The following is a 19,559-nucleotide window of genomic DNA, read 5'->3' as shown; positions in this document are numbered from 1 at the left end:
AATGATTTAGAGATGGGAGTAACTAGCGAGGTAATTAAATTTGCTGATGACACAAAGTTATTCAAAGTCGTTAAATCGCGACAGGATTGTGAAAAATTACAAAGAGGACCTTACGAGACTGGAGACTGGCGGCTAATGGCAGATGATGTTTAATGTGAGCAAGTGCAAGGTGATGCATGTGGGAAAAAAGAACCCGAATTATAGCTACGTCATGCAAGGTTCCACGTTAGGAGTTACGGACCAAGAAAGGGATCTGGGTGTCGTCGTCGATAACACACTGAAACCTTCTGCTCAGTGTGCTGCTGCGGCTAAGAAAGCAAATAGACTGTTGGGTATTATTAGGAAAGGTATGGAAAACGGTGTGAGGATGTTATAATGCCGATGTATCGCTCCATGGTGCGACCGCACCTTGAGTATTGTGTCAATTCTGGTCGCCGCATCTCAAGAAGATATAGTAGAATTGGAAAAGGTGCAGCGAAGGTCGACTAAAATGATAGCGGGGATGGGACGACTTCCCTATGAAGAAAGACTAAGGAGGCTAGGCTATACAGCTTGGAGAAAAGACCGGCTGAGGGGAGACATGATAGAGGTATATAAAATAATGAGTGGAGTGGAACAGGTGGATGTGAAGCGTCTGTTCACGCTTTCCAAAAATACTAGGACTAGGGGGCATGCGATGAAACTACAGTGTAGTAAATTTAAAACAAATCGAAGAAAATTTTTCTTCACCCAACTGTAATTAAACTCTGGAATTCGTTGCCGGAGAAAGTGGTGAAGGCGGTTAGCTTAGCAGAGTTTAAAAAGGGGTGGACGGATTCCTAAAGGGACAAGTCCATAAACCACTACTAAACGGACTTGGAAAAATCCAAAATTCCAGGAATAACATGTATAGAATGTTTGTAACGTTGGGAAGGCTTGCCAGGTGCCCTTGGCCTGGATTGGCAGCTGTCGTGGACAGGATGCTGGCTCGATGGACCCTTGGTCTTTTCCCAGTATGGCATTACTTATGTACTTATGTACTAATAAAGACTTCATACAACTTAAAAAAGTGGAAAAACAATCCAAGTGCTCGTCCTTTTTTTTTTACACAAAACTATTAGTGGGATTTGAACCAGCCACCTCTGGATTATAAGACCCCTGCTCTAACCACTCGGCCACACTGTACTTACTTGGATGTCCCTCCCTTACTTCCAGGTCTCTGAGCTGAGTGAAGCACGGCCAAAAAGGACCGGGAGGGGGGGGGGGGGGGGGGGGGGGGGGGGGGGGGGGGGGGGGGGGGGGGGGGGGGGGGGGGGGGGGGGGGGAGGGAGGCTGCCCAAAATGGATTTTTTTTTTTTGAAGCGAAGCTTTATTAAAAAAAAAAAAAAAATCAATCCGGCTCCAATGCTGCAGGCTGTATTTTACACATCATTACCCCGGAATAATAAAAACGTCCTTTTTTGCCATGCTTCACTCAGCTGAGAGACCTGGAAGTCTCTGAGCCAATCACAGCGCGTTTAGCTCAGCTGAGTGAAGCACGTCCAAAAGGACGTTTTTATTATTGCAGGGGGGGGGGCGCCCAAAATGGATGTTTTTGGGGTTTTTTTTAAGCGAAGCTTTATTAAAAAAATCAAACAGGCTCCGATGCTGCAGACTTTTTTTGGACATTCAATCCCGCAATAATAAAAACGTCCTTTTTGGCCGTGCTTCACTCAGCTCAGAGACCTGGAAGTAAGGGAGGGACATCCAAGTAAGTACAGTTGTGGCTGAGTGGTTAAAGCAGCGGTCTTGTAATCCAGAGGTGGTGGGTTCAAATCCCACTAATAGTTTTGTTAAAAAAAAAAAAAAAAAAAGACGAACACTTGGATTTTTTTTCCACTTTTTTAAGTTCTATGAAGTCTTTATTGAACATTTATCAAAACAGCATAACAAAACACAGCACTCCAGAACAAGTAGTAATAGCATAACTGATCAGCTCCAGGTCTCTCTCAGCCAATCCCAGCGTGTTGACCTGTTACTAGTATCAGCTAAACGCGCTGTGATTGGCTGAGAGAGACCTGGAGGGAGGGACGTCCAAAAAGTTTTGATTTGTGTCCTCTCATGTCCCGATATTTCTGGGCTGGAAGGCTCCTCCGTATCGTCAGGTTAATTTTTATTCTCTTGCCTCTGAACTGTACATTAGCTTGTAGCCTGTAAAAGAACGTCTTTTTAACCTAAAATACTGGACATCCATATAATATAACAGAAAAGAACAAACAACAACCCAGTCACCCTTATGGTGAAATTGAACTATCAAGTCCCAATCACTATAAACAAGGGTCTACACCCTCAGCTCTGTCCTACCCCCTTAAATTTGTTCAAGCATATAATTGCCTCACTTCCCCCTCTAGCCCTCCTCTTCCGTTCCTTCCTTCCCTACCACCCCCTCCCTCCCTCCCTTCCTCCCCCCTCCCCAACTATCACCCGTTCTATCAAAGTTTGATTGTCCCCACCCATTCTTGCAGTTGAGACCATCCTCTCTTGTGCCATAGCTCCCCATCATTAATAAAAATATTTAAAGTGAAAAAAAAAAAGGAACGTCTTTTTACAGGGAGCTTTTTTTTTTTTATGGTGAAGGACGTCCATAAAGGACGTCCTTGGTATGCGCAGAGCAGCCACCATAACGCTTGGCTGCTCTGCGCATGCTCGACCGGCTGATATCCGACTGTTTAACGACGGAATAGAGAATGCAAGTGAGCTACAACGAGCAGCTCATTTGCATTCCTATTCCTTGAGGCATGCTACTACTACTATTTAGCATTTCTATAGCGCTACAAGGCGTACACAGCGCTGCACAAACATAGAAGAAAGACAGACCCTGCTCAAAGAGCTTACAATCTAATAGACAAAAAATAAAGTAAGCAAATCAAATCAATGAATGTGTACAGGAAGGAGGAGAGGAGGGTAGGTGGAGGCGAGTGGTTACAAGTGGTTACGAGGTCAAAGCAATGTTAAAGAGGTGGGCTTTCAGTCTAGATTTAAAGGTGGCCAAGGATGGGGCAAGATGTAGGGGCTCAGGAAGTTTATTCCAGGCGTAGGGTGCAGCGAGACAGAAGGCGCAAAGTCTGGAGTTGGCAGTAGTGGAGAAGGCAACAGATAAGAAGGATTTATCCATGGAGCGGAGTGCACGGGAAGGGGTGTAGGGAAGGACGAGTGTGGAGAGATACTGGGGAGCAGCAGAGTGAGTACATTTATAGGTTAGTAGAAGAAGTTTGAACAGGATGCGAAAACGGATAGGGAGCCTGTGAAGCGACTTGAGGAGAGGGGTAGTATGAGTTAAGCAACCCTGGCGGAAGACGAGACGGGCAGCAGAGTTTTGAACCGATTGGAGAGGTGACCAAGTGGGAGGCCAGCAAGAAGCAGATTGGCAGTAGTCTAAACGAGAGGTGACAAGGGTGTGGATGAGGGTTTTGGTAGAGTGCTCGGAAAGAAAGAGGCGGATTTTACGGATGTTGTAAAGAAAGAAACGACAGGTCTTGGCATGCCCGTTCCTTACCAATTCGCTAAGGGAATCGGTAAGAGAAGGGCTCCAACAATTGATTAGTGCATCTAGCCCTAAGTCAAGCCAGCAAGTAGAGGGGTGGGGCATGCCTCATGGAATTATTTCCAAACCGTGTGTGCTGGGGGGAGGGGGGGGGAGGGGAGATGCCAGACTCTTGTTTAATACTGTGGCAAAAATAGTGAGCGGAAGAAACTACAGGAGGGGGAAGTATAGGGCACATTGCCCCAAGAACAGGAACAGGCAAAGGTCTCTCACGTTTAGGGAACCTGTGGCCCAATCCCAGAAGAGCAGTCACTCAACATTTGGGTGAGGGGGAGGGGACACTGAAGGTGTGACGGGGAGTTCCCTGGAAACAGAAGACAAGTTAGAGCAGGCAGAAAGGAAAGAAAGAAAGGGATCTGGAGGAAGATTATTTGATATACTGCAAATCATAGCTAAAAAAATCTTTGCAGTTAAGGAGAGAAATAAGAGGTAATGACATAAGAGGATTGTTTTCCCCTTTAAAAGGGCACCTAAACAGGTGGTTTGCAACAGTCTTTTAAGAGTTGCAGTGGGTGGTACAGCCTTCTTACTTAGTCCTCTCCTGGAGCTTAATGAGAGAAAAGACAAGGTTTAAAATCAACCTAAAGGGAAGATATACTTATGTTTGTGCCATTTAAGACTTTAAGAAGCCAGGGATCAAGCATAGACTGTGGGCTGATCCCCTGCCGGAACTTTGTGGTTAGAAGACTGGAATAGCCAGGCTCAGCTACCTGGACAAAAAAAGCAAACCAGGTTTCTATTAAAAGGAAAATATTTACTATTTGTGGCAGATTGTTTAAACTGCTGCAGCAGGGAGTCTTATTGTCTGATGGACTTATTTTGGTTTTCTTCCCTCACTGAGAACTGTCCTCCTAAGTCAGGGCTATGTTTGAAGACCGGCAGTACAGTAACTCACTGTTCAGTGAACTCATCACATTGCTGTGCTGGAACACAGAGTGAACATCTATATCATCTATATATTTTATATGCTTTTGTGCATGAAGGGAGAGAAGACTAAAGTACCCTGCAAGATTAATAGCCTGCCACCTGTGAACAATTCCTACTGGAATAAACCTCTAAGGATTGTTTTCTCAAGGCTACAAATATATAAATGGGGGGGTGTGCATATGACAGTTTTGTGCATGGCTGTGACAGAGGGAGTTGAGGAGAAGAGGTGATCAAACTGCTCTGCACTGCAGTATCAGTGGACCAACTGGTTGTTTACCTTGCAGAGAAAGTTAGCAATTTGCAAGATTCTTTTACTTCTACATCGTGTTCACTATCTCCCCCTGAAATTGGATGGAGAATGAAAGGTTAGACATTTCTCAATGTCTGGGTGTTAGCTGGGAAGCATTTAGGGCCTCTTGTCAAGCTGCACTAGTGGCTCCCAGTGCGGTAATGCCAACAAAGCCTTTCACTCTGAATGGGCTCCATCGGAATTGCCACGTGGGAACCAGTAGTGCGGCTTGATAAGAAGGCCCTTAATCTTTTAACTGTAGTCACAAAAAACTTTTGAGGCAAGTACCTCATATCTTCAGTTCTACATCTGATTCTCTAATTGTACTTAGAGATCATATATATATATGATTAAACCTTTGTATCCCATTGTCTTATCTATATTAGTCTCACTTCAAGCTCCAATTTAATGAAAAATAGCTGTAGCGAGACCCATCCTGGAGAAAGCTTTTTTGAATCCTTCATTACCAGAAAACTATAGACCGGTTTCACATCTTGCCCGGTACAGAACTACAAGGAGTAGTGCGTGAAAGATTTTACAGTCTAACCACAAGGTGTCATGGTCCCACAGCAAAAGGTGCGCCCATGCTTCACCACCACTAGTTCACATTACACAAACAATCAGTACCAAACTACACAACATTCAGCTACTAGGTATTGTATCAGCTATTATGAAAGCTATATGGCTCAGTCTCACAAAAAAAGAAAATGAAATGTACACTTGAATTCTTAAGAACCAGACTAACAGGATAAGGCTTTGGGCAGCATAGGAGAAGCGAGGGCCATAGGGAAAACATGCAGAGTGTCTCTCGCTGAAACATTTCCAATCCCTACATATGTACGTATGTGCATGTCTATCTAGGCTCTGGTTGTGTCTGAACTGTAAAGTAGAGAATACGGGAGAGGCAGTTTGAAAGGTGCAATTCCCTAACTTCTGCGCAGTGTATCATTTCTATATTCTCCCATAGAAATGCAAGGAGGCCTTTTTTTTTTTGGGGGGGGGGGGGGGGGAGAAGGGTGTCTTATTAATTTGGAACCCCTGGTCTTGAACTTGATGTGTCTTTCCACTGGGGAGACAGAGCTAATATGTTTGGTTACTCTAACAATCTGTTCTAATCAGTTTTTAGATCTGTGTGGGAGTAACTAAACATATTACCTCTGTCTCCCACACAAATTAGCAATTGTTTTGGGGGCAGGAAGAAATTTGTGACCTGTTTTCTCTAACAGCCCCCCTAACCTGTCACTCTCTTCTTAATTCAACAGTTCCAACCTGGGCTTAAGTCTGACAGGAGGTGGCAGCAGCAAAGGATCAAGAAGGTTTGGGAAAAGGAGATGAAGGGCATTTAAGAGGAAGTGGTGTGCTCCTATCTTTACATGTTACTGTTTTCTAGTATGGAGGTTAGGATTTGGAATTACATTTGAATTTAGTTACCGATGTGAACTGCAACCAAAGAATTACAGCATTGGTCCCCCTGAGGGCTGCAAACAGCTCTGCTTTCCTTAGTAAACAGAATATTCCAATAAACCTATTATAGATGTCCTGAAAAACTAGGTCTACAACTCTTGAGGATCAGAGCTCTGTGCTACCGATATAAATGTGTGCCACAGCAAGAAACAACAAACGACTATATATTTTGGTCAATATGAGCTTTTCTTTTAGGAATTTATGCAAACTAGGTGTCCCTAGCCACCAAAGACACCATCCTTCCATGATGATGGCTCTAGTTGTGTTTCTTAAAAATTGATAGCATACACAAGCCAAACGAGGAAAACAGTCTTTCAGTTTAAGCCAGACCTATTTTTTTAAAGGCTTTTTACAATTACTAATACAAATACCATGCACCATGGAACTGAATGATATAATACTGCAAATACAGCAGGTACTCCTAAAAGTTCTCTCTCCCAGATTTTCGAGAACCATGCCTAGTTCCTTCTGCTTGTCTCTGATTTCCTGCAGTGATAGTCAATACAACTCAAATGCTTTAATTGATCCTATGCCTTTGATAAGGCCATCAACTGGCCACCACGTGAAATAGCTGCCCAATGCCAGAGGCAGCAACTTGTCAATGGCAGGCACCCCCCTTTTTCAGACCTCTTCACCTGCAATCTATGGTCAATCCTTTCATTTGGTGGTGATTTGGATATCTATTGATACATTTTATTGTTTAAAAAAAGTATGAAGCAACTGGAATTTCATTTGCACACAGCATTTCACTACAGTGGAGGGTGCGAGACTAATCTTTCTTTTGCCAATAAAAACCCATGATAGTAAGACCTATCAATCGTCTTTGCTAATCTCATCCCTTTTATGAGGCACATCAGGATTTACAACCAAATGACCACATGTGCTAAAAGACCTAATCTCTTTGCATGGCACTTTATGTAGGACAAAGCATGGGGCTGGATGTGAGTTTTTAGTGCTGAGATCTGTGAGTCATCATGCAGTTAATAGGTAGGGACTGTGGGGGGTGGGATTAATGTGTGATGGTAAAAGAAGAAAGCTTTCTAAAGAGGAGAGTATTTCCCAGTTGATGAGACATGGCCATCATGGAGGATCTTTTGGTTATTCACCTTCATACAGAGCAAGGTGAAAAGGACTGATGGTTAGTTGGTCTCTCTTTAGTCTCCAGTGGGAGGTTCTAAATCTATAAAGACGGGTTTAATTGTAAGGGGAGTAGAATTAGCAAAGATTGATTATCTTGGGCAGAATTCTCAGAACAATGTACTGCAGGAAAAATGCTAGATCAGAAAAAAGTTAAATTATATAATACGATTCAGATGCTAAAGCAGAGATGGTTTTTATTATTGAAACATGAACATTTGGGGAGATGTTTACTGAGAGGCAACTATTGGGTCAAAGTTGATTTGTCAAAACTGATGAGAAAAGCAAATGTCTGAAGATGTAACATCTCTGAGGAAGATGGATAGATTCAGGGAGGGTGCCAGAAGTCAACTGAGGTATGGAACACCAGGAGTCTTGCTTGTAGTTGTGGTAGTTCATCTACATAAGATGTCTGGAGAATACCCTTGGAATTGAAGAAAGGCTTTTTTTTGGGGGGGGGGGGGGGGACACTTTGCATTGATAATGGAAGTATTGAACCACGAAAACAAAGGTATTGCTGTAATTGGAATTAATGGATTGTGTGTGTAAGCATGCTTGAGATCTAGCAACCAACACATTCTCATTTTGGTCAGTAGAGAAGGGTGTTCATTTGAAAATTTTAATTGGGGAAGGAAAATATTGAGGCCCCTGATGTTTAAAATGGGATATAGCTCCCCCCCCCCCCCCCAAAAAAAAAAAAAAATACAAACAAAAAAGAAATCAACTTCAGAATTAAAAATACTTGGGAGTAGAATCCTTAATTAATTTCTTGTACTTAACACATTCCACTGCAGATCTTCCTGAAAAGTTGGATATGGGACTGTGGAAGATGAGATCAACTCGAAGGTCACTGTCAAGTGGGGAGAAGGGAAGGACAATGAAGAGGCGATATCCAGAACTGAAGGATGTGCAACACCCAAGTGTCCTCATTCCCTTTTGTGATTCAGAAAAGAATAACTGAACCCAAGCTTTAGAAGGCAAAGAAGTATGTGGGTTAGTAAAGAAGCTGACCATGTTTGGACCACTCAGTCAAAAAGATGAAATGGAGGGTTAAGTGACTTGCCCAGAGTCACAAGGAGCTGCCTGTGCCGGGAATCGAACTCAGTTCCTCAGTTCCCCAGGACCAAGTCCACCACTCTAACCACTAGGCCACTCCTCCACACTGACATTGAGCTTGTTGTGTTTATCTTAGGAATGGAAGGCAGCTCATTTTCTGAAGGAGAAGCTCTTCAATATTAGGTTGTGTTCATTTCCTATAGAGGAGGACATAGGCTAAAATGTTACAGCAGAAATATGCTGCAATGTAGTACTATTGTCTTTGACTGCATGAACTGTTTCCAATCCTTGTCACCAAAAATGTATTGCCATCTTAGTATGAACAGAATCAGAGCCCTGAAGCCTCCAGCCAGGTAAGGCACCTGGTCAGATGCTAAGATTATGTATCTACTTCAACTCTATAAATGAATTGTAAATTTTCTTCTTTTCACTCAGATTCTTTTTTTTTTTTTCTTTCCTTTCTTTTGCATTACTTGGCTAATCTATAATGGATACTGTAAACTGTTATGTTGGCACTTCTATATGGCGGTATATCAACTATTTCAATAAACTGTAAAATGTATATCAGGCATCTAATACATCATAAGCTAAACAAATCAAGTAGGTTTCACAGTCATCTGCTTCAGATAAAATGACAGTTAGTCCAGTTTGAGTCCTAGCAGGAAGGGCAGAGGAATGCCCTTGTACGTTCTAAAGCAATATATGTGTATACTGCACTATGTACAACAGCTGAGAAGCAATCCTTTGGAAAGCATATCTCCTCAGAGGTCCTAAAACTTCTTTAATAAAAATGCACGTGGATGTAGTCTAGATTTCAGCAAAGCCTTTGATACTATCCCCATAGGAAGCTCATAAAGAAAACGAGCTGTTTGGGGGATCCAAGGTGGTAAAATGGATCAGATAGGTTGACTGATAGGTCCACAGAGGGTAAATGGTAATGAGGAAAGAAAGGTGAGTAGCAAAGTGCCTCAGAGATCGGTACTAGGGCTGATTCTATTTAATATATTTGTGAGAAAGAAAGTGTTTGCCTTTGTTGTAGATGATATGAAATTTTGCAAACGATGGACACACTGGCGGGAAGAGAAAACATGAGAAGTGATCCACAAAATCTAGAAGAATGGTCTAATGTTTGGCAGTGAATGGAATTTTAATGCAAAGACAGCAGAGTGAAGCACTTGGAGGAGTAACAGATACACAAAGCACTGAAATGTAATAGGGGGAGAGGAGGCTGATAAGCACAGGTTGGAGAGGGACTTTGGGGTGATAGTGTAAAGTGGCACAAAATGTGATAAGGCAGTGACCAAATCCAGAATGTTAGGCTGGCACTGCAATGGCTAACCAGCAGAAGGTGGTGTAATGCCCTTGTTGCAGGTTGGAGAGGGACTTTGGTGGTGATGGTGTATTGAGGATCTCAAGGTGGCACAAAATGTGAAGGCAGTGACCAAATCCAGAATGTTAGGCTGCACTGGCAACAGGCATAACCAGCAGAAGGTGGTGTTAATGCCCCTGTGCAGGTTGTTGGTGAGGCCCCACTTGGAGATTAAGAAAGATTAATGCAAAGAAAACAAGGAAAAACTAGTGGAAAATGTAAAAAAAAAAAAAAAAAAAAAGGTCGAGTTGTTTTCATATTTATTCAGCCACACAAATAAAAATAAAAACAAAACTGAAAGTGCAAGGGGACCACTATACACAAGGACAAAATATGTCACAGCGTTCAGAGAGCTGCTCATTCCTGTGGCATCACCTACTTGTGTGCTGATTCAATCCTGCTTAGACAGAACCTGAATTTATAAAGTACCTTTAAACAAACCAGGAATCCTGGTAGGATATGTTTACAACTTAATGCTTAATAAGTATCCATGCACCTGTTGAGATAGATGGAAATCACTGTAGAATGTAATGCAAGATTCTCAAAGTAACATAACTGAGAATCTTGCAACTTGATCAACAAACAAGAAGCTAAGTAATTTTCTATATGCATTTTTGTTTTGCACAAGCCTATAATTTTATTGTTCACTGAGTGACAAGATGTTTTCTGGGCATTAAAATAACTACAAGGAGGTTTTTGGCCAATGATGATGTAGTGGCTCGGTGGGTGCTATGCAAGATATATAAAGTATCAAGTTCACTTGAGCACCTGATCTTTTGAGGTCTTTTCCTCCTTTTTTTGCATTTTTTATATTGTAAGAGGACCCATTATCATATACATTACATTCTACAATGATTTGTTTAAAGAGATTTTGATATTGTGTTGAAGAGTTTTTGACTAGATGAGATAGATGGAAAGACAGCACATTTCTGTACTACACGACCACTTTCTAAGAAGGAAACGAGAGAGAAAAAACTACCACCCAGTAATAGCTTGGTAAACTTAGGCACAGGGAAACAGTGACCTGCCCACAAATAGGGTGAAGGGGAGAAGATAATTTGCATTCCAGAAGTTCTCCTGGCAACTCAAACTGAACTACTGAACCATATCTCCTTTCTGAAAAAGTAGCCTGCTCACATTCACATCGAATCTTGTTCACTATTGGAGCCCTAAGAATACCATGCCATAATTACACCTTATTGTAGCTTGAGTAACTGCATATATTGCTTGGAATTTACAACTACTGATAATCAAATAAATTATTACAGCAAAAACCACTGGAAACCAAGAAAGGACTTCAGTTGCTGGTGCTCTTCCCTAGAAGAGAGGGGTCCAAGAGGAGTTCGAAAGCAAGGAACACCCCTGGGCCTTCTTTTCCTAAATGCCTGCTCTATGAGTTTGCTTTCAGAGGCAGGATCTATCCTCCAGAATGAGCCTTTGCCTGGTTCTTCCTGGGAGCGTGGTACTTTGATGAAATAGCGATTCAGGGAGAGATTATGACGTATTGAATTCTATGGTACATAAAAAAAACAAACAAAAAAAACATGAATTACGCAGCTAATACTAAACAGGACAAAAAAAAACCAGAAGAATAGGTCTTCGCAGAGAGCACAAATAACTTCAAAGCAAGATGACAAAAATCACACAGCACAATGGTGCTAATAAAGTCCTTTATTATACCCTAAGCATGACTAGACATGTTTTGGCCAACTAGACCATCAGGAATCTAAAAACAAAAATCAAAATTACATACAAATAATAAACATTAAAAACTAAAAGCTATTGTAGAACAATGAGGTTTCTGTCTAAATACAAGTATAAGACTTCCAGAAAGGAAAAATATTAAAATGGACACTACCTCTGGAAATAAATATATTCCACAGGGAACCCAGAAAAATATAGTAAGTATGTCACCAACTATTTGGAAAGTGAATATAAACAAACCACTGGAAAAGTGGAAAATATATACCACAAATGTATCTTGTCATAAAAATGCCAGAGCACCCACCTGGGGTGAACCCTGCGGCCACCTGGAGGCTCTGCCCGCACCTGGGCATGAGCTCTACTCTTGCACCCTCTACCCCACCGACTGGATCCCACTTGCCTTTGGCCGAGCTTCCCACTCTCAAGTTATTGCCCGGTGATTTCTAGGTTACTGGGACCACACTTTCAGGGGTCCCACAGCTCCTAGAAAGCACCCACAGATTCAACACACAAACCACCAGGATTCTTAGTCAGTCCAGGACAACAGAGCCAATAAATTAACAAAGTTTATTGTCACAGAATTAGAACAGTGAACCATATAAAACAGATGGAAAAGTAACAGACAATAACAGGTAACTGAATAAGGATAAATATTAAAACTATCTAAACACTTTGTCACTACCTGGGTAGCACCTGGGAAGCTTTAGGAAATTAACTACTCACAAGCCTTGAGCAGGGTCTCAGGACAGAGGTGTTTACCTCTGTGCTCCCATACTGAGACTAAAGATTACCTCACAGCTTAGGCGGGAACAAACTGTCACTTCTGTAACACCATAACAAAAGAAAAAAAAAGTCAGTCATGATCTGCTGGCCAAACCAGGGAAATAAACTGGGGAATAAATACATCATATATTCACATAAGTCACAGACATAAGTCCCCTGTTAAGTCACAGTATCTCAGTAAAAACAGGGACAGAAAAGTTACCATAATATTACATTCTTCGGGATCCGTTTAGTGACTTAATGCCAAAGAAATAATGCCTAAATTAGAAAAAGTGTCTAAAACTATGAAACATTTAAACCCAGCAACGTTAAGCATACCTGATCAAAAACAGAGTCAATTCGATGCACAGCTAGAATATAAAGAGAGAAAAAACCTCTTAGCAAATATTTGCTCTACATGGTAGTTCTAAAATAGACCTTTAAATCCGGAGATAGCCAAATATACTCACCACTTCTGCTGAAGCTAGCCAAGTGTTGCACCGATTGCGGTTTCATCAAAATGGAAGCAGTCCCGCTTGGCGTCTTCCTTAAAAAAGAGTAGCTAATATTTGGACTGATGTTCATTTGGCGGGAACAAAATTCATGTTGTATTATGCTAGAATCAAAGGCTTATTCTCTATAGAGATCCCACGATCCAAAGTACATCGTCAACTTGGCTAATCTTAAATCAAAACAATGTGGGAGAATCATAACAACCACCTATTAAAACTGAAGATTGGACTTCAAGTATCCTGTTAAAAAAAAAACAACAACACGCCCCTATGCTGTTATAAAAAAATGTGTTGTTACAATATGCCTGGAAGGCATAAAAAAGGCAAACTGTGCGAAAAATAATCTAGGTGGGTATGTCTACTACTATATACAGTTCTGCTCCTAATGCTGGTATACATGCAGTTGTAAAATGTATATCCTATGTAAATTAAAGAATACAGAATGTAGGCAACAGTTAAAAAATAAGTGTTTAAAACCAAGGCTGTCACAAAATTTCTCACAAGTGCTGTACAAAGCCTAAAATATAGCCCCCACGTCTCTTCTCATAGTAATAAAAGTGCTGTACAGAAGACAGCATGTTCTAATGTGTCAAGCCCATATAGTGGTATTACTATAAGCACTAATTGTGCGCCCTTACAAAAGGTACACATATTTATGTGAATGAAAAATAAGATAAAAATGTCAGACATGACCTACAAAAATATATAAAAACTATATAAAAAAATACATGGTCCTCCTCTCGGTGATGAAAAGAATCTCATTAGAACGTGTGCGAGATGCCAACATAAGGTTCTCCCAAAACAACACTGAAAACAATGGGTATGCCAGCATAGGACTGAAAAGTAGAGGGGTGCAAACATAAATAAGAGAACACTCGTCACAATGAAAATCTGAATTATATAAAACAGGGAATAAGAAGACAATAAAATTGCCAACAGTACAATTAAATTAAATGTGCTATGAGCTATTTGTAAATAAACAAAACCCTGTACCACAAACTACTGTTTTAAAATCATGCAGTCTATCATCAAAACAACATGTACCTGGTAATTCATTAAAAGTACAAGCTTTATACAGCAAACAACTGTCTTAAAAAGAAGCGGCCTAATGTACACATACACCTGGTTTCACAATATATGTTAAACCACAGACAATGGACATGCATATCAAATTATAAAAACAAATATCTCAAAAGGTAATGTAAAAATTATGGCGTAAAACTAGTAACCTAAACTGTGGAATCTAACCAGGAAAAAGTCTGGCTCAAATGTGCCTTATCATATATACACCATCTGTAGACAATGCCCGATATTAGATAGATTTGTTCATACCGATCAACAATCGTACCATCTTCTCAAAACACTCAACAGATTGTAACTCCACATAAACATGTCATTGTTTGCCCATGTAAGCTACTATATATAGGGAAGATCAAGAGGATGGTCAAGACCAGGATGATTGAACATCAAAGCAGCATTAGTAGAAATATCCTATCGGGTAGAAATATCCAATTGGCCCCGCTGGTGACCCACTGGTATGAAGCTTACCACTTGATATATGATTTGCAATTCATTGTAATTAAAAGAAATATGCACAAGATTGAGAGAAGGTGATGTTGATCAGCTGTTGTGGAACTACAGTATATATATATATATTTTTTTTTTTTCATTTCAACACAGTAAGCCTGTATCGTTTGAACCTTGAATTAGACCTTAGGCCCTTCCTATAAGGCCCACTTAGATTCCACAGAATGAACATGCTTTAGATTACTAGTATTATATTACTCTATAATATTTGCATTACCTTTGGAGATATATGTGTTTTTATAATTTGATGTGCATGTCATTGGTTTAACATATATTGTGTCACCAGATATATGTTTTGCTATACATTTTACAACTGTGCATATAACCAGCAACATGAGCAGAAATGTATATAGTAACCTCACATCTCGAGCTAGACATACCTAACTAGATTACAATATGCTTAAAGGCATAAAAAAAGGCAAACTATGCAAATGTAATGAACAGCACAGAGAAGGTCCAAAGCACAAAAAGATGTGCCAAGAGCCTTCAAAAATGGGACAAGGCTTTTTATTACATAGCGTAGATCAGTCTTGTACACCAAAGATTCAATCTTGTACATGAATGACCCGACACGGGCCGTATTTTGGCGCACAGCGCCTACGTCAGGGGTCATTTGACATCAATGTGAATATGCCCAGCATCCAAATTAAGAGCAACTAGGACCTTGTCCCAGCACTATTCAGGATATGCCAGCGTAGCACTGCTTCGTGAGTAAACAAACAGAATCTGGTATGCTTAACACTGTCGGGTTTTAATGTTTCACAAGGTTATCAATAGAAATCAAACAAAATAAAACATGGAAAAGAAAATAAGATGATACCTTTTTTATTGGACATAACTTAATACATTTCTTGATTAGCTTTCGAAGGTTGCCCTTCTTCGTTAGATCGGAAATAAGCAAATGTGCTAGCTGACAGTGTATATAAGTGAAAACATTCAAGCATTACTATGACAGTCTGACAGGGTGGGAGGGTGGGGGTGGGTAGGAGGTATGCATGGGGACATTAAAGCATATCATTGATATTCTAACAGGATAGGTGTGGATAGGTGAGGGGTGGGGTGATCAACAGAGACATACAGCTTTATGGTTTATAATGGGCTAGGAACCCCAGGTCCTTGTTAAGTCCTTTCTGTTGGGTGTTAAAATATTCAATCATTCTGACTTCAAAGGTCTTACGTTCTTGTATGGTTTTAAAGTTACCTTTCAGGATTCTCACTGTGAAGTCACTGGTACAGTGTCCTGGTCCTGTAAAATGCTGACCAACAGGCTTGGGAGCCCTACTGGCACCAGTATTGTTCATGTGATGTCTATGTAAATTGAATCTTGTCTTAAGCATCTGGCCTGTTTCTCCAATATAGCATCCTTCGTTACATTTTTTACACTGAATGATATTTACCACATTGGAAGATGAGCAAGTGAAAGATCCCTTTATGTTGAATATCTTTCCTTTGTGGATGACATCACATGAACAATACTGGTGCCAGTAGGGCTCCCACGCCTGTTGGTCAGCATTTTACAGGACTAGGACACCGTACCAGTGACTTCACAGTGAGAATCCTGAAAGGTAACTTTAAAACCATACAAGAACGTAAGACCTTTGAAGTCAGAATGATTGAATATTTTAACACCCAAGGACTTAACAAGGATCTGGGGTTCCTAGCCCATTATAAACCATAAAGCTGTATGTCTCTGTTGATCACCCCACCCCTCACCTATCCACACCCATCCTGTTAGAATATCAATGATATGCTTTGATGTCCCCATGCATACCTCCTACCCACCCCATCCTCCCACCCTGTCAGACTGTCATAGTAATGCTTGAATGTTTTCACTTATATACACTGTCAGCTAGCACATTTGCTTATTTCCGATCTGACGAAGAAGGGCAACCTTCGAAGCTAATCAAGAAATGTATTAAGTTATGTCCAATAAAAAAGGTATCATCTTATTTTCTTTTCCATGTTTTATTTTGTTTGATTTCTATTGATAACCTTAAGAGTGGACTAACACGGCTACCACACTCCTCTACTTAATGTTTCACAATTAATTAGTTTTACACACTTTCTAATTTAGGCATTATTTCTTTGGTATTAAGTCACCTAGAGTCCCTTTCACAAAGCAGCGGTAAGCCCAATGCAGGCTTACTAAACAGAAAGTAGCACCGGGCTACCACAGCAGCCCAGTGGTACTTCCCATCCCTAGCGCGTCATCATATCCGGTGCTACAAAAATATAGTAAGGGTTCTCCCTGAAATGGCCGCACGAGTGCTTTACTTGCTGCATGGCCATTTCCTGCAGCAAAGAAAGACTACCTTTTTACCAGTTGCAGTAAAAGGGGGCTTTGGCTTGCGTCAAAAACATGTGCCAATGCCAGCGCAGCCCCCCCCCCCCCTTTTGCTGCAGCTTGGTAAAAGGGGCCCTTAATGGAGCCAGATGAATTTAATATTACGGTAACTTTTCTGTCCCTCTAGATACACGTTGATGGTTAGAAGCAAAATAACGTTTGCTTTTTCACTTTGTGACATCACGTATATATTTGTGGTTTGGCCTCTTTTTCTTTTGTTATTACACTTTCTTGGGCTTCATACATTCACTGTATGAAAAATAAACACATTGGTGCTGTTTTTATTGAGATACATTTGTGGTATATATTTTCCACCTTTTCCGTGGTTTGTTTATATTCACTTTCCAAATACTTGGTGACATACTTATTATATTTTCCTGGGTTCTCTGTGGGATATTTATTTCCAGAGGTACATATAAGTGCTCATATGTCTGTTCATTTTATATTTTTCCTTTCTGGATGGCTTATACTTGTATTCTGACTGAAACCTCATTTTTCTACAATAGCTTTTAGTCTTGAATATTTATTATTTGTATGTAATTTTGATTTTTGTTTTTAGGCTTCTGATGAAGGCACCGAAACACATCCCGTGTCAAGTCATGCTTAGGTTAAATTAAAAGGATTTATTAGCACCATTCTGCATTATGCTATACAATTTTGTCATCTTCGCTGTGCTAATACTAAATATTTCAATTAACTTTTCTTCCATAAACAGGTACAGAAAATACAGCACTGACATTTCCCTCAAGTCTTACACATTTTACTAGAAAATGCATGGTAAACCCTTTTGGCAATTTTGATTGATGAAGGAGGGCATTCCTCTGTGTTAATGCTGAGTTCAGCTTCAACCCTCCAGAGCCAATAATGAACAGGAAACAATCACTGCTGCTATTATAAACTGTCACTTTTAAAAGGTTCTTAGAGTAAAAACATTGCCAGGGTATCAAGTGTCTTTTAGTAGATATGATCCCCAGGCTGTACGGACCAACTAACATGATTTCTGCCTCAATGTTCAAGGCTATGTGCGCTGAATTCACAAGCAAAACTAATACCCAAAATACCTGGTATTTTTTTTTGTATATGAGAGAATAAACCTGTTAAGATGTCATTGAGCCTGCCATGAGTGGGAAAGTGCGGGGTACAAATGTAACAAAAAAAAACAAAAATATATACATTTATATTATCTTAAGATTTAACAAAACCTAGACAACATTTTACTCAGTTATTTCTTACCTGTTAACAGGAGCTTCCTGAAGATAGTAGCTCACCAGTCAAAGAACTGAGTGTGCTTGGTACTGTTTGAATTGATTCTTCCAGAGCTTTCCTGAAGGGGCAAGTGTTTTTCATTGCCAATGCATTGCGTTTCCTGTGCTGCAAAGGCCAAGCAATTCCCCCCAGTTCTATTTACATTTGACTGCAGCAGAGATCACCCTCAAAAAGAGTGTGTGAGAATTTATATGACTGGGAAACTGCTGTCTTCACAAAACACCTGTCAAAAGTACCAGTAAGCAACTTTGGGGGTCTTTTACTAAGGCGCGCCAGCATTAGCGTGCACTAAAAACCCTAGTGTGCCTTAGTAAAAGAGGCCCTTTGTGTTATCTGAAGATAAGCAAATTCACTGAGTCAGACAGACTCTACCAAGAATTCTCTGCAACAGAAAAAGAAAAGGCAAAAAGCCAACAGGCTGGTAATATATTTTTTTCCATTAAGAAATTTTTTTTGCCTCCTCCCAGTACAAAACAGAGGGCAAAACAGGTTTCACTAAATATAAGCCTAAGTAATCACAAGGAACAATCCTTGCAGATTATGTAATAAAAAGAGGAATCTGTCTTAGCACTCAATATCCACCTTACTGGGCTAGTGATATAACTGATCACAGGACTCCTCTGGGATTAACCACCATAAGATTAAAAAATATATATTTACTAGTAAAAGAGGCCCGTTTCTGGGCGAAATGAAACAGGCGCTAGCAAGGGGATTTGAGGGTAAGGTTTCGAGTGTCCGCACCGACTGCACCCCCTTTCCACCCCGATGCAGGTCGTGAATACCGCTGCTCCCCCCTCGTGTCAGGGCGACGCACCTAACATACCTGGGGAAACAGGATGAGCAGGTTTCATTTCATCGTGTTTTCAAAGGTCGTGGTGGGTGCCATTTGTGTATCGCCGGCGCACTGGGAGGTCATTGTGAGGCAGGGGGTTGCGTCCGCGACGTCACGTGTTCAGCGAAATGGCTCCGCCTGCCTTCCTGTTGTTCCTCTGGCTGTGGTCGCGACGTCACGGTTTTCGCAAAATGGGTCCGACCCGACGTAACACCAAATGGCTCCGCCTGCCTTCCTGTTGTTCCTCTGGCTCTGGTGGTGACGTCACGCTTTTGGCGCAATGGCTCCGCCCCTGACGTAACGACGTTGTATGCGAGGGCGTGACAGACAGAGGCTTCACCACCATGAAGTTACGAACCCTTCACGGAAGTGGCAGGAGCTTGTGGCCTCAATGGAACGTTCAGGTAGAGAATTATGTCCGGAAGGGGCGTGGCTGGGGGGGCGGGTGTATGAGTGATAGTGAGAGAGTGGTGCTGACAGGCAACAACAGAACAGGGCTTCAGTGTTTCCCTGCCACACTGTGAGCTTCAGAATTGGAGGTGAGAATTATTAATATAGATAATCTTATACCTTTTAACTAAAGCTCCACATGTTTTAACAGTTGAAAACATACATACTTCAATAAATACTTTTTTTTCCCAGCTTTGGCTGTTCCACAGCACCCCAATTCAGGGGAAACACTAATAGTATTTTGCTTAATCCCAAACTGCACTGGATTTCCAGATGAAAGAGTGAACCTTCTGGCTTG

General features: G+C 41.0%; 1 protein-coding gene across 1 annotated transcript in view; it reads right to left on the bottom strand.

Annotated features, from left to right (window-relative positions):
- The window catches only part of FOXK2 (forkhead box K2), a 216,515-nt gene that overhangs the window by 77,853 nt on the left and 119,103 nt on the right, over nucleotides 1-19,559 (bottom strand). The window contains exon 5 of the mRNA XM_030208025.1: nucleotides 11,122-11,315. Coding sequence (XP_030063885.1) covers nucleotides 11,122-11,315 — 194 coding nt within the window. The remainder of the gene's footprint in view (nucleotides 1-11,121; nucleotides 11,316-19,559) is intronic.

This window comes from Microcaecilia unicolor, chromosome 6 (assembly GCF_901765095.1).
Source record: "Microcaecilia unicolor chromosome 6, aMicUni1.1, whole genome shotgun sequence".
Classification (NCBI taxonomy): Eukaryota; Metazoa; Chordata; class Amphibia; order Gymnophiona; family Siphonopidae; genus Microcaecilia; species Microcaecilia unicolor.
The sequence above is the reverse complement of the archived record's forward strand: the minus strand, read 5'-3'. Positions and strand labels throughout refer to the sequence as shown.